We start from the raw sequence: 13,150 nt of genomic DNA, 5'->3' as shown, positions 1-13,150 counted from the left end.
CCAGGAGATGGATGAGTTAGTAACAGTCGTGCTGTGTGTTGTGTGTTCTTCGTCCATGAACCCGTCTCCTCCACCCTCCCTCGTCTCCCTCGTCTCCCTCGTCTCCCTCGTCTCCCTCGTCTCCCTCGTCTCCCTCGTCTCCCTCTCAGCTGAGAAAAGACACCGTTGAAGGTTTAGTTTGAAAGTCTGCGTCTCAGCAAGGATTCAGCTCAGGTTCATTAAACAGCTCCTCTGTTCTCCGGCTTGATCCAGGCTCCTTGTTCTCTCGTGACCCGGCGACTGACCCAGCTTCACCGTGTCTTATCAGGATCTTTAATCAGCCGCTGCCAAAGTTATTACACGACATCGTCCCCGCCAGGATCCTGCTGAGCCGCCCTCGGGCACAGACACCGAACACTCACACTTATGGATCTGTCTGAGTTCTAGGAAAGAGTTAGGAGTTGAAATAACTTCACGACTCAGCTGAAGCAAATTAACACCATTCATCAGGAGAAGGAAAGTGCACGCTCACATCCTGAGATGCACGAGACCAGAGGGGGGTGCGCCGGGGACCGAGACGAGCTCTACCTCTCAGCCCGACGCAGTTAACATCCGTTAGAAGTCGGTCAAGGTGCAGCCGACTGAGCGGCAGCTGGATCCATCTTGATTATCTGAACCTGACGATGTGGGAGCGCTGGTTGTTTTATGGTTTCCCATTAACAGCTGACTGGGGCTGTGAGGATATGACTGCTGGCTGTGGAACGACCAGACTGGGAGAGGGAGCAGCCTCCACACAAATTACTTTTTATGCCACAACCCTCGAAAAGTGCACGTGTTCTCAGAATCATTTCAAAACCATGGAAGGCACCAAAGTCAAACGAGCCTCATCATGTTCAGGAGGCGTCAACAGCTTTGTGCGACTGATTCAGATGAAGACGGAGAGTTCCTCCATCACAGACACTGAGCTAAACAAAGTCGTTCCTCTAAAGACACACGTCTGTTCACTCTCTCCATCATGAGATGGACTTGAGATGAGGTCGTGCTCCTCTCACCTCGGCCGTGCTCCTCTTTGCAGATGGTCTGGGAGAACGGCTGCGTGGTCATCGTGATGCTGACGCCTCTGGTGGAGAGCGGAGTGAAGCAGTGCTACCACTACTGGCCCGACGAGGGATCCAACCTGTACCACATCTACGAGGTAAGACACCTTTTTAAAATGTTCTAGCATTAAATATCTCCTTCTGTAAGAGGGCATGCACGGAATCTGACATGGTTTCATAGATTCAATGGTAAAATATGATTTATCTGGAACAAATGTTTCATCTCTTATTCAAACATCTGAAATGAAAAGCTCTGTTTGGTTCCTCACAGGTCAACCTCGTGTCCGAACACATCTGGTGCGACGACTTCCTGGTGCGGAGCTTCTACCTGAAGAACATGCAGACCAACGAGACGCGGACCGTCACCCAGTTCCACTTCCTGACCTGGCTCAACCAGAACGTGCCGGAGACCAGCCGCACGCTGCTCGACTTCCGCAGGTAGGGAGCTTCTTCAGAACCCAGAGGACACCAGCTCGACCAGTAGGAGCTGTGCACAGATGTGAATCCCTCACTGAGAGTTCCTTCCATGAAACCTTCAGCATAGTGAACAGATGACTGTGGACCCCCCCACCCCCCCCACCCCCTACAGAGATGCTTCCAACATTCATAATGTCTACTTCATTGGAGCTTCTGGTTTGAACCTATTCCTGCTTCTCATGTTGATGGAAGAAGCTCAGAGGTTTTTTCAAAGAAACCTTCGGAAGAGAAACCCTCAGAGATGAATCCTCTTTGATAGGAGGATTCATTTCCAGTGTGTGAGGAACAATGGTCCCTGTGGTTGGTTTGTTGAACTGGTTCTCACTCCGGCTGAACAGAGGCAGCTTGAGTTTGGGAAAAACATCTGTGAAAAAAAAATACAGTGGAAAAGGTTTGTGTAACTGAAAATCTAATTTAGCTCTTGTTGTAAAACAGACACACACTTGCTGATCTCTTATATGCATATGCAACAAATCCACCAAACTCTGATTAGAACTCTTCATGTTTTGAGAACCTGACCCTGAGACGCCGGCGGGGGAGTTTCTGTAGATCCTGAAACGTCCGAGCACTTTCCAGTAGATGGCGGTGGAATGGAAGACGCGCTGAGGGAACTCTACCGAGCGATCCTTTATCTCTGGCGCCTCTTATAGCCGCTCGCCTTCGCCCTCTTCTAAACTGATGTACTGTATAACCCATCAGGCCGGAGCCGCCCTGGCTCCTTCTCCCTGATTCACTGAGGACTTTCTCCAGCGTTAGAGACCGACTCTGTTTTATGTGTCGGCCCCGGTGTCACCGTGTTCCCATCGATTAGGTGAGAAACCAGGAGTGAGGGTTTGTGGTCACAGCTGCTATGAAGGGGTCGGGTGGGCGTCGCCTCCATCAGCTGGGAGTTACTGCCTCTGCTCGCCGGGCGTCGGGGTCACGACTCGATGAAGGAGGCGCCGCGGGAGAGAAGGAGGCGCCGAGGGAGAGAAGGAGGCGCCGCGGGAGAGAAGGAGGCGCCGCGGGAGAGAAGGAGGCGCCGAGGGAGAGAAGGAGGCGCCGAGGGAGAGAAGGAGGCGCCGAGGAAGAGAAGGAGGCGCTGAGGGAGAGAAGGAGGCGCCGAGGGAGAGAAGGAGGCGCCGAGGGAGAGAAGGAGGCGCCGCGGGAGAGAAGGAGGCGCCGAGGGAGAGAAGGAGGCGCCGAGGGAGAGAAGGAGGCGCCGAGGGGGAGAAGGAGGCGCCGAGGGAGAGAAGGAGGCGCCGCGGGAGAGAAGGAGGCGCCGAGGGAGAGAAGGAGGCGCCGAGGGAGAGAAGGAGGCGCCGCAGGAGAGAAGGAGGCGCTGAGGGAGAGAAGGAGGCGCCGAGGGAGAGAAGGAGGCGCTGAGGGAGAGAAGGAGGCGCCGAGGGAGAGAAGGAGGCGCTGAGGGAGAGAAGGAGGCGCCGCGGGAGAGAAGGAGGCGCCGAGGGAGAGAAGGAGGCGCCGAGGGAGAGAAGGAGGCGCCGAGGGGGAGAAGGAGGCGCCGAGGGAGAGATATTTCACTTTTATCACCGTGGACAAAATGACCCTTTTTTCTGTGTTGGTCGTTTTTCCACCTCGATGGTTTCAGGACAGCGGCGGCGGGGGGGGGGGCTCCTTGCTGTTTGTGCTCGTGTCGCATGTTTTTGTGTATTTTTGTTGGTTTAACCTGACTCACACCCGACTGAGCCGACGCTTCGCCTCCCCCCTCCCCCCCACCCGTCTTACCAGCTAACTTGCGGTTGCCAGTGTCATTTTTGTGATGTTGCAGCTAGTAATATGAGCCCAGTTGCATAGTCACAAAAGTGATCATTGGAGACTGTGGCTCTGCAACCATGGGGCCTCATGGACCCCCCTCCCCCCCACCCTTCACTTTTACTCCTCTTTCATCCCCTCCCTCCTCTCCACCTCCTCCTCCATCCCGCTCCTCGCCGTGCCAGGTGACCTGAGGTGACCTCTCGCCCTTTTTGCTTGCTCATGGTTTGCTCGACTGCCTCCAATCTCCTCCCACCTCCTGCCTCCCCTCCCTTTCTCTGTCACCATTCTTCTCTCTGTGGCTTCCCCCCCCCGGATCTGTCGCCTCCTCCTCCTCCTCCTCCTCCTCCCCTCCTGGTTGTCTCCGTTCCTGTCTCACATGATGATTTCTGAAAACGTCCTCACTCAGAAGAGACTCTTTCTTTCAACGATGGCTTCACGCCTCGCAGGAGACTATCGAGTCTCTCTCCTGGGGGGGGGGGGGACTATGCCTCACCTCCACCCGAACCTCGGTGACCCGCCGCCGACTGTTTGGTGTTCCACTATGTACGGTCTGCAGCGAGCCCAGGTTCGGGGGTGGGGGGGGGGATTCAGTTTCTGTGATGCTGTTGGTTCTCAAGCTTACAAAAATATCTTTGTGATGAAACTGATGTTGTGGGAAAGTCAATCAAAGAGACAGTTTCCTAATAAAACTAATTAAATAAACCAAACTGTCCTGTGCACGATGTTCTTTTTTTCAGATTCAACATGTTCTGACTCTTCCTGTTGTTATTACATATTAACGCCGGGTTCTTCTTTCTCTTCTGTGCTTTCTGCAGGAAAGTTAACAAGTGCTACCGGGGACGCTCGTGTCCTATCATCGTCCACTGCAGGCAAGTACCTTGAATATGAATAAACCTTCGATTTTACCATCTATTCCACTATATCTTCTTTCTCAGCTCCTCTCCTGTCACTCAACACTTTAAATGAGAAATTAGTCTGAAAGTTGTGATTAGATTTGACAAACTGTCCGTGGAGGAGGTCAACTTTTAATTAGTCCCTTCAAAGTTTGCAGTGTGACGGTCGGAGCCAGTGGGTGAGAAGGAGAGAGGGATGAATAGAAGAAGGCAGCGTTCCAGCAGTTTTATTTGCATATACACAGCGTGTGTGTGTGTGTGTGTGTGTGTGTGTTTGTGTGTCTGCAGACCCACACCACCTGAGGAAATAACTCAGACCACTGAGACATAATTAAATCGCTATTTAACAGAAAAATCAGCCACAGTTTTTTCCAGCGACACCCTGCAATGATTGGATTAGTGGAAAAAAATAACTTCCATCCCAGATTGCCGTTCTGTCTGTCTGCTCTCTCCACCACTAAGTGATGTATTATCCAATATGGCGCTGTGGCTCTTCCAGGATGATGAACCTATACGTCTCTCGGCTAAATTGCGAGTCTGCAGCAGCGTATGAAACTCGTCTTTATGAAGCATCAGCCTCGGCAGCTGGAATCATCCTGAAGCTCTCGACTTGAACGGACTCTGCTCGTTCTGCACTCGCCGGTTTGCAAAGCCAAAGCGCCTCAATCGCCCCCTGGTGGCTGGCTGCAGTATAGGTCGTTAGCCCAGCCTCCTCCACGTTAGCAAATGAGACATGCAACTAAAAATCTAAATCGTAGCATATAAAGCTAAAGATGCTTTAGAGGGAAAATGTAGTTTAACAACAGGACATTAGACGATGTTTGAAAATTAAAACCTTGTAAAATCCGAATGAGTCTACGGTTCAGTTTGTTCAGGTTGTTTTCATCTTGGGCTCATTCCTCAACCGGCCAATCGTGTCAGAGGACGTCGTGATGAAAGGATCACGAACGCCTCGTGTTCACGCTGTAGAGCTCTCGAACCTGTCTGCCGAAGCCGAGTGTGCACAGCCATTAGTCAGCCTGACGTACAGGGGGCGCCGAGCGGCCGGTGGGGATGAGCAGTGAGCAAACACACGAGTGCAGAGGCAGAAATTCAATAATCTCACGTGTTCCCGGAGCGTCTCTTTCTCCTCGCCTGGTTTCTGTCTCTTCTTGCCTTTTACCGTTTCTGTCACACCTTTTTATCCATCTCTCTCTCTTTCTGCTCTCCATCTCTTTCCTTCTCGTTCTCTGCCTCTCTCTCCTCGTCTCTCGTTTTAAATAGACTGAGAGAAGGCGGAGACGTCTTCACATGTTGACTCGCAGCCCTCGTGCTTCTCTCACACTCGTCACGCGTCTTTGATCGTCCTGTAATGATTCTGACGAGGTGCAGCGACACCACACGTCTCACTGAAACAACCTGGAGTTAACACACACACACACACACACACACACACACACACAGCGTCTCAGATCAGAGTGATAGTGGTGTCTGTGAAGAATATGCACATGCACACATGGGGGAGGGGGGGTTCTACTCAATGACTGTGTGTGTGTAGGGGGGGGGGGGGGCTTGCAGAAAATAACCAAGGCCCCAGTGAAAATGAAATATTCACAAAATATGGATGCATGCCAGAACACACACACACACACACACAAACACAAACACACACACACTGGTCCATGAAATAGAGTGTTCGGGGTGAAGACATCAATTTTCAACACTTGAATAAATCCATGATACAAAATGTTCCTCCACATCCTTCACAGACTCTAATTCACAGTTTTGAATTGTTGTTGAGCTTGTGTTCAGAATTTCGGAGCCGTAGAAAATACAGAGTTCCTGGTGGTTTATGACATTTGAGATAAGAAGACGATTCAAAACATCTTCTCACGTCAGCGGCAGCCCTCGTGGTTGTTGGCAATAATGCTAAGCCACGCCCCAATGCCCCCTGTCAATCATATTATGTTATGTTCATGTGTGACATCATCAAACAGCGACTCATGGATTTAACGCGTCTTCTCTCTCTCTCTCTCTCTCTGTCTCGTTGTCTCTCGCCCGCCCGTGCAGTGATGGAGCAGGACGGTCTGGGACCTACACCCTGATCGACATGGTCCTCAACAAGATGGCTAAAGGTTTGTTTCTCTTTCTTAGCTCCTCCTCCGATGTGGAGAGGCGTTACTGTATATAACATAAAGTTTGATGACGGCCTTAACAATAATGATATTTAATTAGACAATCAAAGTGATGAGCGAGGAACGAATAATCACGAATCTGACGACAAACACAACACAACTGTTTCTGTCATTACCTCAAACTCACATCTGTATAGCTACAGCTGCGTCATGCAAATAAAACAAAATTAAACTCTTTAAAATGCAAAGAGGAAACGTGACTTTTCTAGAATGTTATTACATATTAATATTATAATATATATAATATTCTAAAATGGGAGAAATAAAAGATTTACGATGTGAAGCAAAAGAGAAAGTAAAACTTCTTCCAGCGTTTTAAAGTCCACAAGCTGTTTTTAAATCTGTGAATCTTTATTGAAAGTGTCATCGGGACTCAGCCGGTGCTTTTTAAACACGACATGAGTGTACGATAATTACCATCATTAAAGTCTGATATAATAAACACAGGGAAGTGATTATGTAGGGGACTGAATATTTTATGGGGCACTGGCAGTTCATGCGTAGTGTTAAATGAAATGCTTCTCTCTGAGGTTCTGTGTGATTACATTCAATTATATCGTGATATAAACGTGTGTAGATTGATTTTTTTCGGAGGAACGAAGTCGTTTTTAGTTCCTCGGTTTGTAACGATCACATCTGTTTCCAGCGTGGCACTAATGTGCACTTACAGGAACCAGTTGTGAGGTAAATACTTAAAGCTCTTAAAACGACTACAGGCTTCTGTTTGATGCTGAGATGAGAATAAAGGCTACTTAGATTGTTTTAATATTGGTCCTATCTGCTAACAGTAAGGAAGCGGGGTTTATAAACTTTACTGCAGTCTGCCACCAGGGGGCAACATGCGTGAGTTAATTCAGAGATTTGTTTCAGCCAATCAATCCCCGCAAAAGTCTTCTGCAGTACCGCCACCTAGCGGATTGGAGTGGAGCAGCCTGTTGTAGCCGTCAGCCGCTGGTTTTAAGACGTCAAACTGGAAATTAAGATTAAAGTGTTTATTATTAAAAAAATTAAATAATAAAAAGTAGAGGATTTGATCGTAGCTGTGTCCTTGTCCGAGATTTTACATGTGTGTGTGTGTGTGTCTTTTATTTCTTTGTAAGTTTGTGTGTGTGTGTGTGTGTAAGTGTGTGTGTGTGTGAAGTGTGTAAGTGTGTGTGTGTGAAGTGTCCCATGGTGGTGGTGCTGCTGTAGCAGAACGAGCTCCTGGGTCTTTAATTCCAGATCAAAGGGGTCTGTCGGGCATCAGGGGCCTTTTCCCAGAGTCCCACTGTGCCCAGGGGCCACAGGGCCTCCTCCTCAGCTCCCAGGGGTCCGTGAGGAAGAGGAGGAGCGGGGGGGTGGCGAGAGGCTGAATCCCAAATTTACTGAGACGAAGAAATGTTTTCAACAGAGTTTTTACTCTTTTTTACATCATCTCACTGAGGCCCGAAAATGAGGCAACGGTTTGTAAAAACAAAATGGAGACTGCCGTGGCCTGACAACAGAGACACGACTGAGACATGGGTAATGATGCACAGCAGGGGGGGGGGGGGGGCTGAACACTGATGTAAACAGCTGATTGAGGCGGGCTGGAGACGCTGGTGTCATGAAGCAGCTCGGTCGTGGTCGAGGGTTCGATGGTGTTTTGTTCACCAGTGGGAAAACTACATGGAACCAGTCTGAGGTCAATGGTTATTCTGGTTTGTTTGTAGAATTCAAAGTGGATTTGATCTCTGATTTAATGCAAGAGTGATCGTTTCTAACTGAAAGTGTCAAAGTGACCTGCAGTGACTGTAAAGCTGTGTTTACTATATTGATTTTTCATATTGAATGTGTCCAGTGGGTCATGAGCTCCAGTCCCGTGAGTCTCTGTAAAACACCACACTTCACACAACACGACTCAAAAGCATCTCCGTCTTTTAAACTCGTCCGGAGACATTTTACATACGATTCAGAAAAATGATGATGACGACTTTTACAAACTGTGGATTAAAGTTTTTCCTCCTCATCCACTGCTCAAAAAAATATTAAGAAAAAAGCTTTTAATTCCCAGATGAGCCTCATTTTACGTTTTTCATTTTATATAATCTCAGTTTTTTGTGTCGGTCCAGAGAAGCTCGAGGGCCAAAGGGGCCACGTCCTCCATCCTGATCAAAGACTCCCTCCTCTTCCTCCTTCTCCTCTTCTTCTCCTTTTCTCTGACACAGAATCACTCCCCCCCCGTCCTCTCTCTCTTCATTCCCACTCTTCTCACAACGAATGAATTGTGTAAATTTGTCTGAGGAGGTATTTCTGTGGTTCTCACGTTTTCTTGAGGTCTTTTTGTTTCACTTCTCCACTCCCCCAGTTCCCCCTCACAGCTTCACCTCCACCACCGCCCGCCACCTTTCTCTTCATCTTAAGAACTGAATGAAACCCATCGAGTGCCGGAGAGCCTTTCAGCATCCCTCTGTTTCTTTTCTCCCTCCCGAGTCCAGCTGCTGAGCTCGGCCCTCGGCTTTCGCGGGTCTTTCTCGACCTCCTCAAGAGCTCCGTCTTTCTTCTTTCTTTTTTTTTATATCTCTCCTCTTTCTCCTCCTACATCCCCCCCCCAGTCCTACTCCTCGACCTCCACCCTGAAGCGCGGCTCCATGCAAAGGAGGGAAACTCAAAATGAGGCTGAGGTTTTAATGCCATTCCTCCTTTTTTCATGTATCTAGCATTTTTTGCAAGGAAGTGTTTTTCATTTCTTTCTTTTTTTATGCAGTCCATTTTGAGGTTTTTAGAAGCGGCACAAAAGCCCTCGGCTTGTTAAGCCCCCCCCCCCCCGAACAAGGTGAAAGCAGTGAGTATTGCACTGCAGCTTTTCTGGCTTGAAGGGAATCTATTGTGTTTCTAAAAAAAAAGGCAGGAAAGCTCAAAAACCTGTGAAACAGGAAGAGAAAATGGTGTAAATGAGCAGTTCTCCCACCGTTCACTTCCCTCCCCACACAGGCCCTGGAGAGACGAGTGATTGTGTCACAACAAGAAGAAAGTAAAGAGAACTCTTCTGCGTCTTGTTTCCTCTGAGTTTGGAAAGAGGAGGAGGAGGAGTCGGGAGGAACTGGGCAGAAAAACAAAGAATTATATGTTTTTTGTTTTCTTTGTGCGTTTAGTTGTTGCTCCCGCCTCCTTATCCCCAATCTTTTTTCAGAAGGTTTTAAATTACTTCTTTTACACACAAGGTTTTCATCGGCCATGACAAAAGGTCGATTTGAGCTCAGAAGGAGAATGAATTAAATAAAGATACTGAAAATATAAATAATCATTTATATGGTTGTGAAGAGAAATGTCTGAGGGTTTGTTGTGGATCCAGATTATGGAGCGGATCCAGGAGCTTGTTTCCCACTTCCTTTAACATCTTTTCAGGATCTTCATAAAAAAGATATGAGTGTGTGTAATTTGGTGCAGCTTGACTGATTGAAGGGACGGTTGTCACAGCGGGGGTTTACTCAAATAGATTATGATTATTGTTACTGAAAAGAACTGGATCTTGGTCAGAAACTCACAAACAGACACATGTGAGTTTTCCAGGAGTGATGAGCTCTGCAGAGTTCCTTCTCACACACCACCACCCAGCTGTTTGTAGTGTGTGTGTCTGTGTGTGTGTGTGTGTGTGTGTGTGTGTGTGTGTGTGTCTGTGTGTGTGTGCAAAGTGGATGAATGTAATCCCCTTTGGCTGTTCTAAAGGGAGTCTGTATAAAACACCAGATTGACAGATGTTAGCGGGATTATCTGAAATGGGCTTTGAGCGCTGGCCAACACCATCTTATATATGTGCTCTCTCTCTCTGTGTGTGTGCGTGTGTGTGTGTGTGTGTGTGTGTGTGTGTGTGTGTGTGTGTGTGTGTGTGTGTGTGTCCGACAGGTGCCAAGGAGATTGATATCGCAGCGACTCTGGAGCACCTGCGGGACCAGAGGCCAGGCATGGTTCAGACCAAGGTAACACACACCTGAAACATAAAACAAAAATTGCATTAATATTATAATTTGTTTTAATTTTTGCTGACGTATAATTCACCACAGAGTCATGAGGTGCTTTCACAAGATGAATATATTGTAAAGCCAGAAAGATAAAATCCTATTTGTGGTAATCACGGCACATAAAGTACACACATCAATTGATTAAACACACAACTGGCTCAGGATTCATGGTTTAATGAAGCCGGGATCGATTCACGAGAGAGATCCATGCTCCTGAAACTTCTGGATGGAAGTCACAGTCTCAGGTTCAAGCCCCTCGAGCTCGACTAGTCACAGGATTAGAGCAGACTGTATCCTGAGAGTCAAAACCCAGGGCAGCAATAACCTACCATTAACTCTCACTGAACTCCCTTCTCCTTCTTCTCCCTTTCTCCTCCTCCCCCCCACAGGACCAGTTTGAGTTTGCTCTGACGGCCGTGGCAGAGGAGGTGAACGCCATTCTGAAAGCTCTTCCACAGTAGGAAGGAGCACCTCCTTCTGACGTCCCCCCCCTCCCCGTACTCCTCTTCTCCTCCCCCTGTCCTACCTGGAGGACGGTCCCTGTTATTCCTTTTTGTGTCCTCCTCCGATTCTTTCCATCCCCTTGTCTCCTCTGATATTTGTCATTTCAGTCTCACTGTTCCTCCCCCTTTTCTCCTCCATTCGTCCCTCCTCTCCTGTCGTCTCCTCCTCTCCTTCCCTCTTGACGTTTCACTGCATTTAAACACATTTTGATGAAACAATGATGTTCCTCTATGTTCTTTTAAGAGTATATTCATATAGTTTCTGATTATTAGATGAGTGTACGATGTTGATCCTCATTCGTGTTTTGGTGCCAATGATTTATTTCTAAATCAGTTTTCATTCAATATGCTGGAGTGTCACAGTGTCCCCCCCCCCACCCACAAAACAAAACACAAGTGGCTTTATTTTTTCGTAAAGTTAAGTGGTGAAACATTATAATGCATCCCTTTTATTTTGAAAAATACAATACGATGCTCAGATTGGAAACAAGGTGAAAATAGCATGGAAATGATTATTATTGTTTTGTGTTGTGTAATCCTTATCATCCAAGTAGTAGCAATATTGTTGTTTCTTCAACGCGAGTTGTCACCGATATTGTGGCTTGTCAGTGAAGTTACACTAATGTCTGCCTTAATAAAAACACAATAGACAAACTGGTAAATGTGTTTATAGCAACTGGGAAACGAGGCTTGTGGGTGTTCCCGACTTGTACTCACGATAAAAGGGGATAGTTTTGCCTCGATGTAGCATTAACGGATGACGTGTACGTACATTGTAGCTGAAACTTTATTGCATTGAAAACTAGTTTGCGGTTTTTCCTATTTCCGAAGTTTATTGGACGCTGATGCCGACGTGTTGAAAGCTAGCATCAGACTCGCCGTGAGCCAAGATGGACGACGTGTCTCTGCTTCCTCGAGGAAGACAACCGAAGCAAACTATATATTTGATGTATACTTAAATATTTACGGGTTTGGCCGATGTCCCATCAGCAAACATGGAGGAGGCAGCGTTTAGAGGCACTAGTGGGCGATCAAGGCGCTTTGTCTTCACTTCTGTGAAGCTGTCACGTCGTCCATCTTTACACGCAATCTCCAATAACTGTGAGTAAAGATGGACGACAGAGGAATAAGAGTAAAAGCAGATTAAGATATTTTGGCTTCGTGAGGAAGAAGTGGAGACGTGTCATCCATCTTTATTTACAGTCCATGGTTCTATAGATGACTTTGGGAAACCTTTATTCATCGACTGTTGGTAAATGAACAGTTTTGAATATTTTAGCCGGGAAATTCTAGTTTTCTTCATTCAATCTTATTCGTATCACCAATAATATGACGTAGACACATTCTGCTACCAGTGCATGGCTGTGGAATCAGCAAACCAGTACCCAGTGTTTTCCTGTGGCCTCGACTTTCCCAGCGAGGGGATTATCTTTGAGACTGCGTTCTGCACAAGAAGCTCCACGGACCTTAAAAAGTGCAAAAGCCAAGGATTATTATGGTCTGTACCGTGTGCAGCTCGTGGGTTAAACTGAGCGTAGAGGTGCTGCAGTGTGGTCGTGATGCAACGCTGCAGCAAGCCGGTGGCACGCTGTCGGAATCGACTCCATTTTCCATCAGGAAATTGAAACACGCTGCGAGAAACACTCCCGTTCAAAACTCCTTTGATGTGGAAAAAGAACATTTCTTTTTTCTGCCTGTTTGAAGAAACCGTCTCGTATGTTGTGAAAATGTGGAAATAAGGGAAAACGGCGTTGAAGGAAATGAGATGATCACATCCCGCTGGTCGTTTCATTCGTGTGAGTCAAACACTGAACTTGTTATAATGGGGCTTTTTCTTTATTCTTGTTTTTTGCAGTGATGTTGTATCATTAGCCCGGTTACCCCCCCCCCCCCCCCCCCCCCCCGCTGCTGTTCTTTCTTTCTTTGACTCACTTCCATTGAGTATCAATAGACGGCTGCTCTGTCGCATTCACACTGTACATAAATCAGAAGGAAAAACAACAGAAGATATTTTTGTTCTATTTGTGTCAACAGATTGTGAATAAAGTCTCATTGTCGATGCAGTAGTGTGACGGAATCCCGACTCGTGAGTTTTGTGTCTTTGCCTGACGGGACTCGTGTCCTCCGAACGTCCCCGACCAGGTTGATCTCACCTCAGCCACCGGAGGATGGACACACATAAAGTTATCGTCTCCAGGATTGAATCACAACAGTTGTGTTGTCGAGATCTAATTAATGACGGGTGTGGTCCGAGTAAAAAGGTTGCCGGAAGTAGTGGTGTTGAAAGTTGAG

General features: G+C 47.4%; 1 protein-coding gene across 1 annotated transcript in view; it reads left to right on the top strand.

Moving 5' to 3' along the window:
* Positions 1-12,747, top strand: part of LOC133967975 (receptor-type tyrosine-protein phosphatase N2-like) — a 107,189-nt gene extending 94,442 nt beyond the window's left edge. Inside the window, exons 20-25 of the mRNA XM_062403714.1 lie at positions 1,055-1,174; positions 1,348-1,514; positions 4,124-4,177; positions 6,251-6,315; positions 10,240-10,313; positions 10,745-12,747. Coding sequence (XP_062259698.1) covers positions 1,055-1,174; positions 1,348-1,514; positions 4,124-4,177; positions 6,251-6,315; positions 10,240-10,313; positions 10,745-10,816 — 552 coding nt within the window. The 3' untranslated portion in view covers positions 10,817-12,747. The remainder of the gene's footprint in view (positions 1-1,054; positions 1,175-1,347; positions 1,515-4,123; positions 4,178-6,250; positions 6,316-10,239; positions 10,314-10,744) is intronic.
* Positions 12,748-13,150: the final 403 nt, after the last annotated feature.

Source organism: Platichthys flesus, chromosome 14 (genome assembly GCF_949316205.1).
Source record: "Platichthys flesus chromosome 14, fPlaFle2.1, whole genome shotgun sequence".
NCBI lineage: Eukaryota > Metazoa > Chordata > Actinopteri > Pleuronectiformes > Pleuronectidae > Platichthys > Platichthys flesus.
This window is presented reverse-complemented; position numbering and strand designations above follow the sequence as displayed.